Here is a 21,635-nt window from a genome sequence, read left to right as displayed (position 1 = left end):
TTAGGCTACAGCTGGGATTTATCAGTTGGGATTTATCAGTTAAGAGGACTCGATCTTACTTTCCTCGCCACGTAATTCAGTATAAAGAGAACGATACAATCATGTTTTCTTTTAGGGAAAGGATTCTTTGAAAGGCGGACTGGGTCTTTACTGTCACAAATTATGATCAGGATAAAGTCAGAGCCATAGCAACAAGATTATAATAATAATAATAATAATCCTTGAATTTGACGTATCACACCTTCGAAGGCGTCTTAAAGCTCTTGACTGCATAACAGTTTATCGAGCAATCTGTTTCAGACAACTTGCGTTCATACAGTAATAATAATCCTTGCCTTATCGCGTCTTCAAAGCGCTTCGCAGAATATACTGGAAAGTGTAGTGACTTTATATTTTGTGGGCGAAAAGCGGCAGCCAATTTATCGTCACAATTAATTATTCTTAGTAGTAGTAGTATTATTATTATTATTGTTCTCTCCTTGTCGCAGGTTGTGTGGTTGAAGAACGAGGAGTCTATTGACCTGGAGCAGGACACTAACATCCACACGGCCCCTGACCACAGTCTGACCATTGAGCGGACGAGGCTTTCGGACTCAGGAAACTACACTTGCTTGGCGTCAAATGTGGTCGCCAGACGCCGCAGCGTAGCGGCCACACTCGTCGTGTTTGGTAACACATACGTCCATCCCACGCTCCACACTCACTGGATCCCTCTCACACTCACTGGAACCCTCTCACACTCACTGGAACCCTCGCACACTCACTGGATCCCTCTCACACTCACTGGAACCCTCGCACACTCACTGGATCCCTCTCACACGCACATGATCCCTCTCACACTCACTGGATCCCTCTCCCTCAGAGTCAGCGAATTGGTTGGCAGTCCCCACCCTCACCCCCGAGTAAAAATGGTCGTTCTCTTTGTGGCTGTGTGGGGGGGGTGTGGCGTGTGTATGTATGAGCGTGTGTGTGCGTGTATATATGCGCGAGCGTGTGAGCGGTGGGTGGGGTGGGGTGTGTTGGGGAAGTAAGACTTACCACCAGAATATGAGCTCTGGCAGTGAGCCTTACTTCCCCAAGTAACCGGACAGAAACCGGTCGCCTTTGGGGGGGGCGCAGGGGCGAGGGAGGGGGAGAGGGGGAACCGTCTAACCCGTCTCCCCCACGCGTGCGTTGCAGTGAACGGCGGGTGGTCCACGTGGACGGAGTGGGGGCCGTGCAGTGTGCGGTGCGGCCGAGGCTGGCAGAAGAGGACCCGTACCTGCACCCACCCGGCACCCCTCAACAGGGGGGCTTTCTGCGAGGGTCTGTCTGCCCACAGGATCGTCTGCAGCTCCCCCTGCCCAGGTCAGAGATCACCACGCACACGGACGCACACACACAGAGACCCAAAGAGACAAGAGAGACAATCTCGACCCCCCCCAACCCCTCGTCGCATCAACTTGATTGGACTCCCTGTAGCTCAGGACCCGGGTTCGATTCCCGGCCGGGTCAGGGAAAACCTTAGGCAAGTTTCCTTCCTCCACACACACACACACACACACACACACAGGGACACACACAAAGACACATATACACACACACAGACGCACACACACACACACACAGACACACGCGCACACACACGCGCCGTGCGTGACTGTAACGTGTTGTTGCGGCTCAGGTTGAGACCTGTTTTCCCTGGTGTTGGCAGTGGACGGAGGCTGGCAGGAGTGGAGCCGCTGGTCGGCGTGCGGTTTGGAGTGCGTCCAGGAACGTTTCCGCGCCTGCCTGGCTCCCCCCCCTCAGCACGGCGGCAAGATGTGCGAGGGAGCAAACCAGGAGGCGCGTAACTGCACAGAGGGGCTGTGCATCCAGAGTAAGTGCAACCCGTCTCTCTCTCTCTCTCTCTCTCCCCGTTACAGCAACAACTCGCATTTACACAGCACGCTTCACACAGCGCAGTCCGCACAGCGGTGTGGGAAGGGGGCGTTGGGGGGGGGGCACACCTCCAAGCAAAGGGGAGAAGGGGAGGTCACCCGGTTGTTGGTCGATTGGCGGATCGGGTTCCGATGGGGGTAATAAATCCCACCACAAATAAAACGTGGTCGCTCGCTCCGCTGCTGTTTGTGGCTAGGTCGCCGGGCGCAGTCGGCTGCCGGGGTTCGCCCGCAAAACACGCAGTCGCTCCGCTTCACGGCAGCGCTTCGCGGAGCGCTTTTGAGACGTCTCGGCCACGTGATGAGGCGCCGTATCAAATGCGAGGATTATTATTGTATAAAGGGGGAGGTGGTGGAGGGGGAGTGAGGTGGATTGATGGAGTCAGAGTTTAGGTCGTGGTGGGGTGGGGGTGGTGAACGTGTCGAGCAGGCGGAGTGAATGGGAAATGGCAGATACCTTGGGGACAAACTGCGAAGTGATGGTTTGCGTTCCTTTTTTTAGTGTATTATTATTTATCTATTCTTATATATTTTTTATTGTTGTTCTTGTTCTCCCCACAGACCACAAACGGCTACAAGAAGTGCAGCCTCAAAGTAAGTTGGAGGGAAGGTGGGGTGGGGGGGGGGTGTTGGGAGGGAGGGAGGGCGAGTGAGGGAGAGATGGAGGGAGGGAATGAGAGAGAGAGAGGACGAGACAGAGATAGTCCCTGAGAGAGGCAGAACGTAAGGTCGGTGTGACTTTCAACCACAAACCAGCGAAATGCTCGTTGCCCAGAAGGTATGAAAGAATTGAGTTTAATATTGCACTGCGGGCCAGATTCCTCCCATTTGTAGCCAGCAGACGACGGCGGTAGAAACCCTGGTCCGTATGGGTTCAGCTGCTTTGCAGAGAAAGATGTTAACTGGATTTTTTTTTAGGCAGCGCAAAAAAAAAACGACTGGTTAATTGTCTTCAAGGTGCTTAATTGATCGCGATCATTAGTATTACGAGCAGATTCATTAGGGCTGAGTGCATGCTAATTGCTGTGTGACTGAACGGATAACTCTGAACATCACAGCCGTAATGTACCAACAGTGGGCAAAACGGCTCTGATCACGGGGAGGGAAGAGAAGCAGTTGGGTGGGTGTGGAGTCACGTCGAGCTCTCAAGCGAGAGGACCTGGGTTCGGTTCCCGGGTGTGTTCCGTGAAGAAGCTTTGAGACGTTGTACCAAATGCAACGATTATTATTATTATTATCTGATTATTCTTATTATGTTTAAACGATCCCCTGTTGCAAACGAGAAGCGAGTTCCCGTACAATAATCAATTGGGTGGTTGAGACGTCTCGAAACGCTTCGCAGAACGTACCGTAAAGTGAGTTGACTGCGAAAGGATGGATGGTGGTGTATTGGATAACAGTCCTGCCTGTTCCTCTGCTCTAGGTATCGACACTAACAGTGACGTGGCACTGTATTCTGGGCTGGGCACAGCGGTGCTGGCTGTGGCAATGCTGGTGGTTGGCATCACGGTGTACAGGAGGAGTCAGAGTGACTATGGCGTCGACGTAATTGACTCGTCTGCCCTCACTGGGGGGTTTCAGTCATTCAACTTCAAGACTGTGAGACAAGGTGGCTGACCCGACCTCTCAACCCTCTCTCGCTTGGCTCGGCTAACATCAATCATCCCGTTTGCTTTATTTGGGCGCTACAAAATCCACGGCCGCTCCGCCTGTGGCTGAACTTCAGGCACCACAGGAATAGGAGGAGGCCATTCAGCCCCTCTCGAGCCTGTCCCGTTCGCTCGTGGCCCGATCTGTGCCTCACTCGACCCATCGATACAGCGCATTGCCACGACTTCGAAACGTCTCAAAAGCGCCTCGCGGGACACACTTAAAGTGTAGTGACTGTGTGTTTCGTGGGCGGGTGAAACGGCCACAGTGAGACAGAGAGGCGAGCGGGAAGGCAGTAGATTTGACGAGCTCTCTCCCCCCCCCCACCCCCCCCACCACCACCACCCCCCATACTATTTTTTGACTCGGACTCTTGTAATCACCATTGAAATTTTCCTGGCGTTTTTTTTCCCGGCCCCCAAAAAAAGCCCAGCGAGCTCACTAATGGCAAGAGATAAACTGAATCAATCGAGAGAGTACTTCATTCGAGTTATTGCCTTGACAAAAAAAAAAACTCCTGCGCTGCCTTGATTAATTCCCTAAGTAGTCACTTTCCCCGATACTTGTCTTCTTTCTCCCCAGCAATTGACTGACCTGTTGCAGATTGATTCCTCGCTCGTTGTTTCTAAGGAAACCTTGACAAACGAAGCCGTAACGGCGGAGGTGATGCCTCTTTCATTCACCCACTCTCTCCGTCTAACTTTAAGAGACGAGAGAAGATGGGATTGTTGTCCTTGGACGCAGGGAAGGTTCAGGGGAGATTTAATGCAGGTGTTCAAAATGATGAGGGGTTTTCATGGAGTAATTAAGGAGAAACTGTTTCCTCTGGAGGCAGCACAGGCACGATGGGCCGAATGGCCTCCTTCTGTGCTGTAGGATTCTACGACTATGATTCCATGACTGTTTGGGTAGGACGCTACTGTGCGCAATTGGCTGCCTCGTTCCGCCCACAAAATATTACAGTCACTCCACTTTACAGTGCGCCCTGTGAAGCGCTTTGAGTCGTCGCGATGACGTGACAAGGCGCTGCATCAAATGCAAGGGTTATTATCATTATTAATAATCTTTTCCAGGTAATTCTCTGCTTCTGAACTCTTCGCTGCAGCCTGACCTAACAGTGAGTAGGACCTACACTGGGCCAATCTGCTTCCAAGACCCAGGAGATAAAGACATAAAGACTGAGTCTCCCCTGTTTGACTCCTTGCCGGGCATCAAGGTGAAGGTACAGAGCTCCCTGATGGTTTCCCTGGGAGTCGGCGGAGGAGTGAAGTATCACAGCAAAGGGCCCTCAAGGACGTTTCCTCGTCACAGCAGCAAAGCCCTGGATAAAGCCGCAGCTGAAAGTAACTCCTCGGGCCCTCACCACCTCATGGCGGCCTCCATGGTTCTGCACACGACCTCGGGTACGTTCGGCTGTCTAGGCGGGTGCCTGATCGACCCCGTTCAAGGTGAGCACTCGCTCTGCGTTTCACAGGCTACGTCGCGATCGGATGTGCGTGTCCCCCTATAGAGGCTCTGACACACAGGCACTCGCCTCTCTTTACACCAACTTGGCAGCACGAAGCGCGCTATCTAAATGCGAGTTGTTGTTGTTGTTGACCCACGGGCCAATTCTTTTTTCGTTGTTGAATGTCAGGAGTCAGCATGGTCGTTCCGCTCGGGGCCATTCCCGAAGGCAATTCCTGGGAACTGTACGTCGTGATCCAGGACCGAGAGTCCAGGTGAGTAAGGAACAAGGTTTCGGCGCTCACTGGCTCAGTCGGTTTCCGAGCCCAAAGCTTGTGGGGTTGAGCCCCCTTATCGGGGACTTTGAGCTCATAGACTAGACTGAAACCCCCCCCTCCCGCCCCCGAACAGTAGTGCTTGGGGGGGAGGGAGAGAGAGAGAGCGAGAGAGCCTCATCACATCGCCGAGACGCCTCATAGCGCTTCTCAGGATACACCGTAAAGTGCAGCGGCCGTGTATTCTGTGGGCGAGACGCGGAGGACGGTTGCCCAGAGCGACGTCCCCACAAAACAGTCGTGAAGTGAGTCGGGAACGTCCTGGCAGTGGCTCGGACATGTCACGTCCCAAACTCCAGACGGTCTCCCCGGATAATTATTGATTATTATTCCCAATTGTAACTTGGGGGAATTGTCAGCCAGGACACAGGGAAAGAGAGAGAGAGAGAGAGAGAAACTCCCTTCCCTTTTCGACCAGCGTCGCGGGAGATCACGTGGATTTAACGTCCACCTGTACAGGCAGACGGGGGGTGGGGTTTAACGTCTAATCCAAAGGACGACTTGCAAGAGGCCAAATAACTGCATCGGGATTTGCTCCCCAGACACTGGAAATAAACTCTAGACTTTTGGGGGGTGGGTGGGGGGGGGTTTAATCTGTTCGCTGTAGAAACCTCCTTCTTTGCCCCTCGTCGTCCGAAGCACCAGCTCAGCTGCGCTGAACGGGGACGTTAATTATTCAAAGGGCTGCGTCCCGTTTAATCTCGATTCCCGGGCGGGACGAAACCTTGGGCGAGTTTCCTTAACTCCACACACACACACACACACCTCTGTTTACCCAACAGTAAGTAGGAACCCGGTTGTTAGTCGATTGGCCGATCGCTTTTCCAGCGGCAATAATCCCTCCCAAATAAATAGATAGATAACTAAATAATAATAATAATTTGGGTCCCAGAGAGAGATTGTGTGTTTGCTCTTGTTTCCCTGTTTGCAGTTTGCAGTTGGAAGGAGCTGAGACTCTGTTGAGTCCGGAGGTATCTTGTGGTCCATCGGGATTAACCCTGTCCTGCCCCATCGCCCTGACTGTCCCACACTGTGCTGTGATGTGCTCCCAACAGTGGAACATTAAGCTGAGGAGACGGGTCACCCGGGGAAAGTGGGAGGTAGGGTGATTGATCGCGCTCTGTCCTCTGGGTCAGACGGATGTGGGTTTCAGCCCCACGTCAGGACTTTGAGCTCACTTTGTTGTCATCGTCGTCGTCGTTGTTTAACCAGCTCAGCTCACACTCCACCGTCTGGCGAGTCTTTGGAAACGGTTTTTCTTTTTAGGCTCCAGCAACACACGCACACACACACACACGTACCACACACACACACGCTCACACACGCGCAAATGCACACACACACAGACCACACACACACATACCACACACACACACGCGCGCGCGCACACACACATACATTCCACACACATACATACCACACACCACACACACCCGCCACACACACACACACACACACACACACCCTCCCCCTCCTTCCCCCTCCCCGCACTGACCTTGCTGCACTTCCCGTTAACGTCCATGCAGTTTACTGCGGGAAATAAAAAGGTTTGGTAACTCTGCATTTCCGAGACAGAATTAGTGGTGAATTTATAGAGAGCAAAAAAGTCAATGCGGCTTTGAAGGTTTGATGTGATGTGATGTGATGTGATGTGATGTGATGTGATGGGAGGAACCCTAAAAGGCTCGATGTCTCTGTTCTGCGTGTGTGTAGGTTTGTGTGTGTTCGTTCGTGTGTGTGTATGTATACGTTTGCACGCATGTACATGTTTGTATGTGTGTGTCTGTGTGAGTGTATGTGTTTGTCTGTGTATCTGTGTGAGTATGTGTGTATGTGTGTTTCGGAGTCCTGTAGCTCAGTGGTTAGAGCACTCGCTTTGCAAGTGAGAAACCTGAGTTCAATTCCAGGCAGGTCAGGGCGAAACCTTGGGCAAGTTTCCTTACTCCACTCGCCTAATAATAATCCTCCAAAACAAAAACCAATAATAAAAATTGGTCATTTTCAATCTACGACTGTTTGTGGGACATTGCTGTGCGCAATTGGCTGCCGCGTTGGCCCACAAATATACAGTCAATTCACTTTACAGTATATTCTGTGAAGCGCTTTGGGACGTCCTCCCGACGTGAAAAGCGCTATATCAAATGCAAGGATTATTATTATTATTATATCTGCGTATATGTGTGTGTGTGTGTATGTGTGTGTGTATATGTGTGTGTGTGTGTATGTGCATCTTTGGGGAAACCCATCACCGTGTTTAAGAGTCTCCAAACCAAGCTGAGAATTCCCGCGCCCCCCGCCCCCCGCCCCCCGCCCCCGCCCCCGCCCCCCCCCCCGCCCCCGCTTACCCTAACCGATCGATCGGTCTTCCCCAGGAAGTCATGTCGCTGGAAGATGAGTCCACTTCTTGTTACTGCCTGATGGAGGCGGTCTCCTCCCACATCCTCCTGGAGCAGCTCGGCACGTACGCGCTGGTGGGCGAGGCCCTGACGGAGAGCGCAGAGAAGAGGCTGAAACTCGCCATCTTCGGCTCCGAGTCCTGCGACGCCCTGGAATACACCTTCCGCGTGTACTGCATGAACGACACCCCGAGCGCACTGCAGGTGAGTCGGACACGGCTCACGCTGCTCCCGGTTGGCTCCTCCACGGGCCGCACTTATCGCACGGGATAGCGTCCCCCGGTGAGCTTGGCGGTGCCGGGGCTCTGAGGCGCTATCCTGCGGGGAGGGGGCTACGCACGTGCGTGTTGTTGTTGCTGTTGTTGTAAACGTGTTGCTTTCTCCGCTCCCAGGAGGTACTGAGGGAGGAGCGAAACCATGGCTGCCAACTACTGGAACATCCCAGGACTTTACCTTTCAGAGCAAACTCTTATGGCCTTCAAGTCTCTCTCCTGGATATGCCCCAACTCTCGTGGAGAACTAAGCCACCAGCTGCACTTCAGGTACCTGGGATTTTTCTTTAACTCCCTCCCTCTCCGTCCCTGCTTTATCCCCCAGTGGAATCCCGTAGCATAGCGGTTAGGGAGCCGGCCTCGCAAGCGGGCAGGGGCGAAAAAACCTTCGGCGGGTTTTCTTCCTCCGCGTGAGTCCGTTGACCCAGCGGTAAGTGGGAACCCGGTTGTTAGTCGATTGGCGGATCCGGGGGTAATAATCCCTTCGACCCGATCCGAGGCTGTTTGTGGGGACGTCGCTGGGCGCAATTGGCTGCCGCGTTTCGCCCCCAAAGCGTACGGTCAATTCACTTGACCGTGTGTCCTGTGAAGCGCTTTGAGACGTCTCAAAGACGGGATAAGGGGCTGTGTCGAACGTAAGGATTATTATTATTATTATTCCAAAAGATGAGCAAGTCAGGGAGGGAGCTAGTGGGTACCAGTGAGTGTGCGTGAGGGAGGGAGCGCGCGAGTGTGTAACGAAGGGCAGATTCGGAGCTTGGCTGCCCAGTGTCTCAGGGCGGGAGGTTACACCAGTGAACCACGACACAACCTGGCACATTGGAAGGCGGAAGGAGTGTTTAAGGAGAGGCGAGTGACGTGTCATTTAATTTCTGCCTTGTCCTCTCTCCCAGCAGGAATTTGCCTTTTCCCACATTTGGTGCAGTAACCAGCGGCCTCTGTCTTGTGCCTTCACCGTGGAGAAATTCAGCTCCACCAACGCCCAACTCTCCTGCAGGATCCGCGTCCAACAGCTCAAAGGCAGCGATCAGACCTTCCACCTCTGTCCGTGCATCCTCAAGGTGAGAGAGAGAGAGAGAGAGATATAACCTTAAGCAAGTGTCCTTACTCCACACACGCCTCTGTCTACCAGCAGTAAAGTAGGAACTCGGTTGTTAGTCGATTGACGGATCGCTTTCTTCCCTCCATAAAATAATAAATCAAAAAATAATAATAATTTGGTCACTCACTCAATCCACGGCTGTTTGTGGGACGCTGGAGACAGACAGACAGACGGTGGAAGCAGAGAATGTGCTTCGTTTCAAGAACAAATGAGATAGATTTCTGCTAGAAAATAATACCTGGGGGAGATGGGGGGGGGGGGGGGTCTGGGGAGACCGTGTCTAGTTTGGGGACACGACATGTCAAGGGACTTGCCAGGATGGTGGAAGGCGAACTAGATGGACCGTGATCTCCTCTCGCCAGCAAATCCTTATGTTCTCACGTCCTTTCAGAGTCAGAGAGAAGCGGTTCAATACCAAGCACAAATGGGCAGCTCGGTGACCAGCTTGCCCGGCCCCAAAGTTTTTAAGATCCCTTACTCCATCCGACAGAAAATCTGCTCTACATTTGATGTCCCCAGCGCGTCAGGCAAAGACTGGCGCCTGTTAGCACAAAAACTGCACATTGACAGGTACGTGGTTTAGAGTTTAGAGTCCTCCCCTCGCAAGCCGCGGGACCCGGGTTCGATTCCCGGATGGGGTCAGAGCGAAGCCTTAGGCAAGTTTCCTTACTCCACGCACACACACGCACACACACACACACCATTTACCCAGCGGCAAGTAGGAACCCAGTTGTTAGTCGATTGGTGGATCGCTTTTCCGGGGGTAATAATCCCTCCAAAAAAAAAATTAATTTGGTCGCTCAATTAACGACTGTTTGTGGGACAAGGCTGTGCTCAATTGGTCGTCCAAAAAATATACAGTCACTCCACTTTACAGCGTATCGTGTGAAGCGCTTTGAGACGTCTCAACGACGTGATGAGGCGGTTGTGATTGTTATTATATCATTAATTCCTACGTTCCCAGGAACCTGAGCTATTTTGCAATGAGAAGCAGTCCGTCCAGTGCCATCTTAGACATCTGGGAAGCCCAGCATCAGAATGATCGAGACCTGGACTCCTTAGCCAGTGCCCTGGAGGAGATTGGGAGGATCCAGGGTTCAAACCCCGTCAGAGCGGACGTCAAAGAGAAGACAGACTACAACTACGGTGGTTGAGGTGGGGGAATAGCTGGTCTGAGGAGATAAACTGAAACCAGCTTCGCTCGCCCCACTCAAAGGAACGATTTCTCAGGAAATGCAAAAAAAAAAAAGGTTTAATGTCCAGATGTTTGGATGCGTATGTACATAAGGAATCAGTATATATATATATATATATTTCCATTAAGGGTGCACCAGTTACTGCTAATTGTATCAATTAATCATCAAATTATTTGATTGAAATTTGCGACGTTACGGACATTCAACTCTCTCTGAGTGCGTTGAATGTCAATTGGATGTGTGTAAGGCACTGCCGTGTGGCCTCGTGGTTAGAGCACTCGCCTCGCAAGCCAGAGGACCCGGGTTCGATTCCCGACACGTTAGGCAATTTTTCTTCACTCCCCGCGCTACACGCCTCTGTTTACCAAGCGGTACGTAGGTTGTTATTCGATTGGCGGATGGCTTTTCCGGGGTTAATGATCCCTTCAAAAAATAATAATAATAATAATTCGGTCACTCGATCCACGACTGTTTGCGGGGACGCTGCTGTGCGCAATTGGCTGCCGCGTTTCGCCCACAGAACACGCGTGCGATTCGCTTGTACGGCGTCTCCCGTGAAGCGCTTCGAGGCGTCTCGAAGAGACGTGATGAGGCACTGGGATCAAACTCGAGGGTTGTTATTATTCTGAGGTGGGAGCCACGTGGTTGATCTGGGCCGGGTTTGGTCTGTGCTCTCTCTCTCTCTCTCTCTCACACCTCCGACTCAGAAGGTTGTGGGTTCAATCCCTGCATCAGTGGCTCTATCCCCACAGCTCAGGCCGATGCTCCAATCAGATGAGACATTAAACCAAGGTTCCCGTCTGCGTGACAGACATTAAAGCTCTCCCCGAGGCTCTATTCGACTCCAGTTTCTCCACGTCGGCTCACTCACTTTGTGACTGTTTGTGGGACGTTTCTGCGCGCAGACGGGGTCAATACAGACAGTTATTTGGGCTCTCGGAGCTGAATTCAGGGCGTTTTCGTGCTGTGACCCAAACCGAAACTCACTTCACACTCCGTGCAATGGAGAGAAGGTTGAGGGGAGATTTATTAGAGGGTGTTCAAAATTAGGAGGGGTTTCCACGGTTCCTCCCTATGTGTCTCCTCCGGCGGGCGGGCGGGTCGGTAACCAGAGGACACCAGATAATCGGCAAAAGAATCAGAGGGGAGACGAGGAGACTTGTTACGGTCCGGAACTCACGGCCTGAAAGGCTTGGTGGAGGCAGATGCGATAATAACTTGCGAAAAAAGGGAATTGGAGAGGGATTTAAAGAGGAAAACTGTGCAGGGCTGCGATGGGGTAAGAGCGGAGGGAGTGGGACTCGTCGGCAGCCGCCACAGACTGGCACGATGGGCCGAATGGCCTCCTTCTGTGCTGTTAAGATTCTACGATGGAGGGTGAATTGGCCAATTTATTGGGTTTGGAAAGCAATGGATAACAGACCTTACATCAAACACTGGTTCAATTGATTGCTAAATGATTGTTGCACTCTTATATTTACTGCATCTGCTTTCATTCCTCTCTCTCTCGTTCGTCCCTTGTGATTCTCGTGTTGTCCACAAGCATTTATGTGCAGCTGTTCTTGTTGAGGACATATTAACGGATAACCGATCTCTTTGACTGTCTCCTTTCTGCTGTTGACACAAAGTGACCCTCATGCAGGAATAACCGGTTTTAAAGGGTTACTCCCCTTTAATGGCTTTACTGTTGTACTCTCCCACCCACACACAACATAAAACATTCTTTCTGTGGATTAAGAGTGCGTCTCGATTTATTTATCCTTTATACGCGGTCCTGGCTGACACTCCAGCCCGGCACTGGGGGCAGAGAGAGAGAGAGAGAGGGAGGGGGGGTTGAGAGCGCGAGCGCAGCATTATCCTTCGGATGAGACGTTAAACCTCACTCCCCGTCTGCCTTGTTCCTGTGGACGTGAAAGAAAAGGGGAGGGCGGTTTTCTTTTATTATCGCTTTTCCGGGGTTGATAGCCCCTTCGAGAAAAAGAATAATTATAATAATTTGGTCACTCGATCCACATTTCGCCCACAAATTCAATCCACTTTCCAGTGTATCCTGCGAAGCGCTTTGAGACGTCTCGTCGACGTGATAAGGCGTTGGACCAAATGCAAGGATTATTATTAAAGAATACACTTCCCTTTAGACGGAGAGAAAAGAATTGCCAGCTTGGTTTCCCCCCCCCCTCCCCACTCCCCACACACAAGGAGCTGACAAATAAAAATGATTGCATTCGATATGGCGCCTTATCACGTCTTCGAGGCGTTTCAAAAGCGCTTCGCTGCAGAGTGTGGTGACTGTGTCCTTTGTGGGAGAGAGGGGGTGGGGGGTGGGGGGGCTAACTTTACTGTGAGCAGCGTTCTGTCGGACGTTAGTGAACGCAGTGTTTAGCATTCCCGGGGAGATGCCGGCTTTCTTGCGGATTCGGCGGTTGATGTATTGCAAGTAGCTCCGTAATATGTCACTGATAACGCACCTCAACAAAATGACGCTTGAGAATTTATCATCTGCTGATAGTCTTTCAAATCCTCTGCCGCGTGTGCGTGTGTGTGTGTGTGTGTGCGTGTGTACGTGTCTTGGCTCCCGTTAACGCCCGTGTTTACAGACGACACTCTAATACTGTGGGACGTCCCAGCGCTCAATTTGGCTGCTTATCCACTCCCCTACTCGCTCCACGTCCCCCCTGCCCAGCTCGCCCCGCCAGCGACGGTCAAGCCCTTCAGCCTCTCTCTGCCCCTCTGTCCCTCCTCTCCAAACCGTGCCTACTATTCCCCCTCCTACCCCCACCCTCCCCTCCACCCCCTCCTGATCCCAACCCCCAAATCCCTGACTGTCCAGCGCCTTGAGACGTCCTCCCGACATCAATCCACAGTCACTCCACTTTACGGCCTATCCTGCGAAGCGCTTTGAGACTCCGCAAAGACGTGATAAGGGGCAACACCACCATCACCTATTATTACGACACAAACAGGGAAGGGGGGAGTTAGGCAGCGAGGATGTAAAAGTCCAGCGCGGCTGCTTTTTCAGCTGAAGTGGTCGGCGTTTAAAGTGCTGAGAGGCCATTGCCTCTCCTCTCGCTCCACAATAGCTCCGAAATAGCGACCTGTGCGGTTCAAAGTCACTTCCGAGGCTGAAGGCACTCGCAAACCTCTTTGCCGTGACCTTGGTGGGAGTTGGCGCTTGCAATTCCTATCCAAGCCTCTGAATAACTCAATCCCGCTGCGCTATTTTCTTTGAGGCCAAACATTTATCCCTCTGAGTGCCTGTGTGCTAATCACACGCTCACTCACACACACACACAGACTAAACCGTGAGATGCTTCGGCTTCAATCAAAGGGCATCTTTGAGCCTTGATTTCTTTTCAGCGCAGCGATAACAGGTTTAAACCCGTGCTTTCCTTTTGCACTTGAGACGACAGAACGAGAGGGTGAGGGCTTTTTAACGAGTCGGGAAAAGGGGGCAATTAATTTCAGGACAGGAAGGAGCCGTTCATGTCAGGAGGACAGTTACCCGAGTTTGGGGGCTGGGATCAGGAGGGGTGGCGGGCGGGGAGGAGAGGGGGCAGGAGGGTGATCGAAGGTACGGTCGAAGAGGAGGGCCTTGAAGGAGCCGAGGGAGGTTCAGAGGGCTCGTTGGGGCATAACCCCTATCTCACAATTGTCTCTCACCGACAGGCAATAAGAATAATAAGAATAAATAATCCTCGCATTCGATACAGCGCCTTATCACGTCTCTGAGACGTCTCAAAGCGATTCACAGAACATCCTGTAAAATGAATTGGCTTCAGGCAGGGCAGATGCTAACAACTCTCTGGGGAAAACATTTCTCCTCGTCTCCCCTCTGGTTCTTCTGCCAATTATCTTGAATCTGTGTCCCCTGGTTACTGACCCACCCACGCACCAGTGGAAATAGTTTCTCCCCTATCTACTCCATCAAAACCCCACATCATGTTGAACTCCTCTATTAAATCTAATGATAATCACTGCAGCTAATTAAAAGTGGGTTCCACGGAGACTCGCAGGAATGTTCACACTCAAACCAGGAGCGATATCAATGACTGGCGTTAACACAAGGCCTTTTAACTAAACATAGGAGTGAGGAGATAATAGTTTGACACGATGGGAGGTCTTTAACGTCCACCTGAATAGGGCACAGACGAGGAGCTCGGTTTAACGGCTTATTCCGAAGGCCGGGACCTCCAGTACTCTACAGCCCTCTCTCCCGCTCCCCCCCAGAGAGAGACATCTCAACCACTTGATAAGGCGCCACATCAAATTCACTTAACACCAGGATTTTGCACGTGGTTTCCTTCTTGCAGTCGGTCGTGCTCTAACTCCGTGGTTGTGTCCTGAAATTGCCCTTTGCAACTCTAAACCCATGGTCCCAATTAAGCATTATTCACCTCGAGGTCTCCTGGGCGATGTCTCCTTTCAGCTCAGTCTGTCTAACTGTTGCTCTGACACTAACATAATATATAGTTGCTGTGCAACGCATTTATACAATGCCTTTCATGTGAGATAGGGTCCCGGAGCACTGTATAATTCCTTCCTCACCAAACACACACGCACATACGTGCGCACACATGCGCTTCGACTGCAAACTGGATACCAATTGGGTTTGAATTGGATTGAGTGCTTGAGAATTCTACCTGTGGCTGACATCTACACCTGGAAAATACTCTGTAGTCTGGAATGGAATGCACTCTCTCTCCTTCTCTCTCTCTCTCTCTCTCTCTCTTCCTGGAGGGACGCAACCTCCTTATCTAAGCCCTAAGAGAGTATTAGGTGCCGGTTGGCGAGGGGTGGGGGAGAGGAATGGGGGAGCCCAGACTGTACGTTGGGGGTAACCGGCTAAGGCCACATTGCTTGTCCAGAAAGACAACCAACCACAGTTCTGTTTGTTGTCTAATCCTGAGTGAGGCAATACATTCGTATCAAGCCATTCGCCCACGAAATACACAGTCAATTTCCCTTTGCGGTTTATTGCGGGAAACACTTGGGGGTCTGGGAATCGAACCCGGGTCCTCTCGCTGGACTGAACGGGGAGATGACCTGCTTTGGATCGGCTTTTGGTTCGCACGATACAATTGACACGCGCAAGTACACGCACACGCGCACACGCGCACACACGGCGCCTTTCAGGTTGGGAGCAGGTCTCAAAGTGGGTGACGCGGGCACCCAAACCGTGGAGTCCTGTAGCTCAGTGGTTAGAGCACTCGCTTTGCGAGCGAGAGACCTGAGTTCAATTCCAGGCAGAGGGCCAAACCTCGGGCAAGTTTCCTTACTCCACACAGAGCCTAATAATAATTCCTCCAAAACGAAAAACAATAATAAATTGGTCATTTTCAATCTACAACACTTTGTGGGACATTACTGTGCGCAATTGGCCGCCGCGTTCGCCCACAAATATACAGTCAATTCACTTTACAGTGTGTTCTGTGAAGCGCTTTGGGACGTCCTCCCGACGTGAAAAGCGCTATATCAAATGCAAGGATTATTATTATTATTATTATTATTATTATAGAGGTCCCCAAAGTAGGTCCAAGTCACCAGAGGTCCATGTAATGCCACTGAGTGGCCACCAGGCGGCGCAGTTCCAGTCTGAGCGTAGCGGTTGTCTGAATCGCAGTGCAACACCGCCATCGCGTGGCGGAAAAGTGGTATCGCAGCACATGTCGCTCTGCCTTCCTCTTGAGCTCTTGGCAATGGCTCAGTTGAAGCCCATCCAAACCCAACCCTTTTTTAAAAAAAAATCTGGTGACTTACACTAAATTTAAGCCCTGCAGCGTAGTGGTTAGACCCCCCCGGACCCGCAAGCGCGAGGACTCGGGTTCGATTCCCGGGTGGGGGCGAAACCTTGGGCAAGTTTCCTTACTCCACACACGGCCCTAATAATAATCCCTCCCAAAAAAACAATAATAAATTGGTCATCTTCAATCCACGACTGTTTGTGGGGCATTGCTGTGCGCAATTGGCCGCCGCGTTCGCCCACAGATATACAGTCAATTCACTTTACAGTATATTCTGTGAAGCGCTTTGGGACGTCCTCCCGACGTGAAAAGCGCTATATCAAATGCAAGGATTATTATTATTATTATTATTAAACCTTAATTAGGAAACATTAAGGCAGATTGTAAGAGTTTTCATAAATACATTAAGAGGAATAGGCTCGCAAAAGTAAATGTGGGTCCATTACAGGCAGAGACAGGAGGAATTATAATGGGGGATAAGGATATGGCAGAGCCCCTAAATAAATACTTTGCTTCTGTCTTCACGTGAGAAAGACACGAGAAGTTTACCGGAAATAGAGATGAATCACGGGGCTAATGATAGGGAGCAACTTAGGGAAATTTACATTAGCAAAGAATTGGTGTGAGGGAAAAAAGGGACAAGACCTGACGGTCTGCATCCTGCGGTTTTAAAGGAGGTCACTCATGAGAGTGTGGAGGCCTTGTGTCTGATCTTCCAAAATTCTTTGGATTCTGGAACAGTTCCCAGTGATTGGAAGATCGCAAACGTCACGCCACTGTTTAAGAAGGGTGGGAGAGGAACGACGGGGAACTATAGACCAGTTAGTCTGACATCGGTGGTAGGGAAAGTTCTAGAAGCGTTAATTAAGGATGTCGTAGCGGGAATGCAAACGGCCTCGTGCAGAAGTCAGCCTCTGGGCAAGAACGGTGCTGCAACTGACCACATTCATTCATCACATGCACTGAGCGCAACCTCTTAAAGCGCGACTGTGTATTTCGTAGGCAAACAGCTGCAGCTCTCAGTGAGCGCCCCACAAGCAGTCGGTTTAGGGTGTTTGGTGGGGCCGGTGTGGTGGGGTGGGGGGGGGGGGGGGCGGCTTGTCTGAGGTTTTCCCTACTGGAGTTCTCTCTTTTTTACCCCATGCGCACCACAGGGCATTTTTAATCATTATTGTAACCATAACGATGACTTTAATTATCAATCCGTATTTTTTAACATATTATTTGATGATTATAGTCATTGTGTGATTATAATTAATAATAATAATCCTCGCATTTGATGCAGCGCCTTATCAAGTCCTCGAAGCGTCTCAAAGCGCTGCACAGGATACACTGTAAAGTGAAATGAAATGTATATTTTGTGGGCGAAACGCAGCAGCCAATTGCGCACAGCAGCGTCCCCACAAACAGCCGTGGACTGAGTGAGCAAATTATCATTCTGTTTGTATATTTTTTTGAAGGGATTATTACCTCCGCCAATCGACTAACAACCCGCGTTCCTGCTCACTGCTGGATAAGACAGGCGTGCGGAGTGATTAGATTCATTACAATCATCCTGAGCTTCGAAACACAACACACGATGATTAAATCTGGGCTGAATATCTCTGGGTGTGCCCCTTTGAGTTCAGTCCCCATCAGGGACAATTCCTTTTTAAAAAAAAATGCCTTACCCACCCCCACACACACACACACACACACACACACACACACACACACCGCTCAATTGTATGCCTTCAAATTCCTATGCATTGCAGCTTATTCAGCACCGAACCTATCGCACACAGCCAGAGCCCTGCTCTGTTTCAATGCCTCTCTGCCTCTGAATATTCCAGCCACTGCAGTAATATCTCCGCTCTCCATCCGCACAATAAAACCTCAAAGAATCGAGTGGATTCAATGTGATGCAGAGAGCCTTGACATTGCACGCAGCACAGCTGAAAAGGACATCAAAGGAAACCCTCTCTTTCTCTCTCTATCTCTCTCTATCTCTCTCTCTCTCTCGCTCTCCGGTCACTGGACCAGCCAAGTTTAAGGATGCTTTAGTCAGCTTCTCTGCCACGCATCTCACAAAGCAGCAACGAGAAACATCTGGGTTTCGCATTCCTATGTGTGTGTGTTTTGCGACACGCATATTCTGGGCTGTGGAGGCCTTTGAAGAATATCCGCTGGTCTCATTAGAAATGCCAGGCTGTTCCAAGACAGTGCGTGAACGCAGCAAGTCAGTCAGCTTTCTGAAGCCACACTAAGGGGAGGGAGAGATCAGAGCCTTGGCTTAGTCTCTGATCGAAAGGATCTGGGACTTATCTCTTCTATTCCCCCCCCCACCATTGGGAGAAAGCCTTTTGCACCTGCAACCTGCTGATCAGTATCCAGGTAAGGAAGCTGTTTCACTGTTTGCAATCAAATCTATCACTGCATGCAGCTCAGACACACATATACACACACACACACACACATACACACATATACATACACACACACGTGCATATATACACATGCACACACATATATACACGCGCGCACATGTACACACATTATTTAATCACAAATAAATCTTCCTTGAATTCTGATCTTCAATTTTATCTGCACCTATTACTGTGTGCGTGTGTGTGTGTGTGTATGTATGTATGTGTGTGTGTATGTATGTATGTATGTATGTATGTATGTGTGTGTGTGTATATATGTGTGTGTGTATATATGTGTGTGTAATGTATCTCCCTCTACTGCAAAATGCAAATCATGAATTCATTGATGAGTCCAAATGAATTGTGTGTGTGTTTTGGGGATATTTCACGGTGATTGGTTTAGTTTATTGTTATTCCCCCCACTCACCTATTCCCTCATGAATATGTCGGTTTAAAGGGAAGGGAGGAGGAGGGAGAATTAATATTGCATTTGATGCAGAGCCTTATCATGTCGAAACGTCTCAAAGTGCTTCACAGACAATACTGTAAATTGAATTGCATATATTGTGAATTGGCTGTATTTTGTGGGTGAAACGCGGCACAGCCAATTGCACACAACAGTGTCCCACAAACAGTCGTGGATTGAGTGACCATATTATTATTTTTGAAGGGATTATTACCCCCGGAAAAGCGATCCGCCAATCGACTAACAACCGGGTGGCTAATTACTGTTGGGTAAACAGAGGGGTGAATTTGAATGCATGTTTTGTGGGCGAAATGAGTAAGGAAACTCGCCGTACGTTCCAACCTGCTCGGGAATCGAACCTGGGTCCTCCCGCTTGCAAAGCGAGTGCTCTCACCACTGAGCTACGGGACTCCACCAGCGTCAGCGACGTTGGTGGGGCTCGGACCCGCAATATTCTGACTCGGAGGCGAGAGCACTACCTATTGAGCCAAATTCAGCACAACAACATGTGCTTTTAGAGAAATCACAAGACGTTGGCTGGGATGTTATGCCTTGAGCCTGGAGATGGTTGGGGGGGGGTTGGTGGGGGCGCGGGGCGGTCTAATGACTGATCCCAGAAAAGCTCAGACTGCGATAAAATCTCACACTTTCTTTATTGCCTTTCATCCCAAGACAATCCTCCCTTTCTCCAGCTCCGACAGATTGCCGGCTCCTCCACTGGAACCAGAGTGGAGGCCTGGAGCTCAGTGGTCAGAGCGCTCAACCTCGCAAGCGAGGGGGTTCGATTCCCAGACGGGGCGAAACCTTAAGCACGTTCCCTCACCCCACACACACGCACGCACACTCGCACGACTCTGTTTACCTCGCAGCAAGGAGGAACCCGGGTGTCAGTCAATTGGCAGCTCGCCTCTCTAGCCGGTGCTGGAACCAACAAGTCTTTGTTTTGCAGCGTCAATCGAGATGAGGGAAGACCAGAACATGTGCTAGCCAAGTGTGACCCCCCCCACCATCCCCCCCCCCCACCCCACCCCCATCTCATCCCACCCCAAGACAACCTGGTCGTGTTGACTCTTCTCCGGGAAGCGTCGAAGGCACACAACTAGTTATCAATTGGAAGGATGGAGGAATTCCTCAAGCTCCTGTTCTCCAACCACTCCAAATTCAACCACACCTCGTGGGGAAACTTCAACTGCCCCGGCTCGATCGGGGGAACCACCTTCCTTGTGGTGGCTTACAGCGCCATCATGGCCATGGGTCTGATTGGCAACGTCTGTCTAGTCTACGTCATCACCAGGCAGAAGGAGATGCACAATGTCACCAACGTCCTCATCGCCAACCTCTCCTGCTCGGACATCGTCATGTGTGCCATCTGCCTGCCCGTCACCCTCATTTACACCCTGATGGACCATTGGATATTGGGAGCGGCTCTCTGTAAACTCACTCCATTTGTGCAGTGCATGTCGGTGACAGTCTCCATCTCATGCCTGGTCCTCATCGCCTTGGAGAGACACCAACTGATCATCAACCCGACCGGCTGGAAGCCAGTTGTTGGTCATGCCTACCTGGCGGTGGCCGTGACTTGGATCGTGGGCTGTTTTATCTCTTTGCCTTTCATGTCCTTCAACATCTTGACAGACGGTCCTTACAAGAACATCTCCCTGGCCTTGGACACTTTTGCCGACCACTTTGCCTGCATCGAGTACTGGCCTTCCGAGAGCCAGAGACTGGCCTACACGACCTGTCTCCTCTTGTTTCAGTACTGCCTCCCTCTGCTCCTGATCTTCGTCTGTTACTTCAGGATCTTCCTGTGCCTCAGGAGACGGAGAGACATGGTGGAGCGACCAAAGGATGCCAACCACAGGCTCAGTCACAGTAAGAAGATCAACATCATGTTGCTGTGCATCGTGGCTGCCTTCGCTGTGTGCTGGCTGCCTTTGATGGTCTTCAACACCATCTTCGACTGGAACCATCAGGCCATCTCCGTGTGCCTCCACAACATGATCTTCTCCCTGTCCCACCTGACAGCCATGTTCTCCACCTGTGTCAACCCCGTCATGTACGGCTTCCTCAACCACAACTTCCAGAAGGAGATGAAGCTATTGATCTACAGGTGCAGGTGCAGAAGGGACAGGGAGAAGTACGAGACCTTCCCATTGTCTACGGTCAACACAGAGATGTCGAAAGCCTCCCTGCATCTCAACTGTGCCAATAGGAATGCTTAGCGTTCATCCCCGCACCGTGCCTTTGCTGCGTCACTTGACACTGTCCAATTTTACTCGATGGTTTCTTTTGATCGGGCTGTACTTCCACAGCACGTGTGGTGTGTGTGTGTGTGTGTGCATGTGTGTGTGTGTGTGTGCGTGTGGAGTAAGGAAACTTGCCCATCGTTTCGTCCTGACCTGACTCGCCCGGGGATCGAACCCGGGTCCTCTCTCTCGCTTGCGAGGCGATGGCTTCTAACCACTTCGCTTCGGGATTCGGCAACAGACACGGCGACGAACGCCAACGGCACTTAGATGGTCAGTCTGCGCTCCGTGAACGGTTGGGAGCCGGTTCCCACTTTTCCCAAGACTTTCCCGGGACCGTTCGTTTCCGGAGCAGTTTTAACCCCTTGTGCTCTACCGTTGCGGGATTGATTTTCAGAGCAGCGAGAAAGTTCGCCGGATACAGCGTCAATCAATTGTTTTGATATATCGCAACCTGTCAC

The 21,635-nt window shown here is 51.1% G+C and overlaps 2 protein-coding genes across 4 annotated transcripts in view; both read left to right on the top strand.

The window, feature by feature from the left end:
* Positions 1-10,708, top strand: part of LOC103189002 (netrin receptor UNC5D) — a 46,198-nt gene extending 35,490 nt beyond the window's left edge. For 2 of the 3 annotated variants that reach the window (XM_042344537.1, XM_042344535.1), the window contains 13 exons: positions 489-669; positions 1,180-1,347; positions 1,694-1,858; positions 2,481-2,513; positions 3,343-3,528; positions 4,643-5,017; positions 5,206-5,290; positions 6,282-6,450; positions 7,723-7,950; positions 8,139-8,288; positions 8,912-9,079; positions 9,512-9,690; positions 10,085-10,708. In XM_042344537.1, coding sequence (XP_042200471.1) covers positions 489-669; positions 1,180-1,347; positions 1,694-1,858; positions 2,481-2,513; positions 3,343-3,528; positions 4,643-5,017; positions 5,206-5,290; positions 6,282-6,450; positions 7,723-7,950; positions 8,139-8,288; positions 8,912-9,079; positions 9,512-9,690; positions 10,085-10,274 — 2,277 coding nt within the window. In that variant the 3' untranslated portion in view covers positions 10,275-10,708. The remainder of the gene's footprint in view (positions 1-488; positions 670-1,179; positions 1,348-1,693; positions 1,859-2,480; positions 2,514-3,342; positions 3,529-4,642; positions 5,018-5,205; positions 5,291-6,281; positions 6,451-7,722; positions 7,951-8,138; positions 8,289-8,911; positions 9,080-9,511; positions 9,691-10,084) is intronic. The other variant, XM_042344536.1, reaches the window with a different exon arrangement.
* A 9,338-nt stretch (positions 10,709-20,046) lies between these two features.
* npy8br (neuropeptide Y receptor Y8b) lies at positions 20,047-21,150 on the top strand. The gene has a single exon (XM_042344511.1). It carries the CDS (start codon positions 20,047-20,049, stop codon positions 21,148-21,150), a length of 1,104 nt encoding a protein of 367 aa, XP_042200445.1.
* The last annotated feature ends 485 nt before the right edge of the window (positions 21,151-21,635 follow it).

Source organism: Callorhinchus milii, unplaced genomic scaffold (assembly GCF_018977255.1).
Source record: "Callorhinchus milii isolate IMCB2004 unplaced genomic scaffold, IMCB_Cmil_1.0 Scaffold28, whole genome shotgun sequence".
Taxonomy (NCBI): Eukaryota; Metazoa; Chordata; class Chondrichthyes; order Chimaeriformes; family Callorhinchidae; genus Callorhinchus; species Callorhinchus milii.
The sequence above is the reverse complement of the archived record's forward strand: the minus strand, read 5'-3'. Positions and strand labels throughout refer to the sequence as shown.

Bases quoted from the DNA above. Each gene is read 5' to 3' on its own strand.
- npy8br (XM_042344511.1), top strand. From the start codon at position 20,047: ATGGAGGAATTCCTCAAGCTCCTGTTCTCCAACCACTCCAAATTCAAC.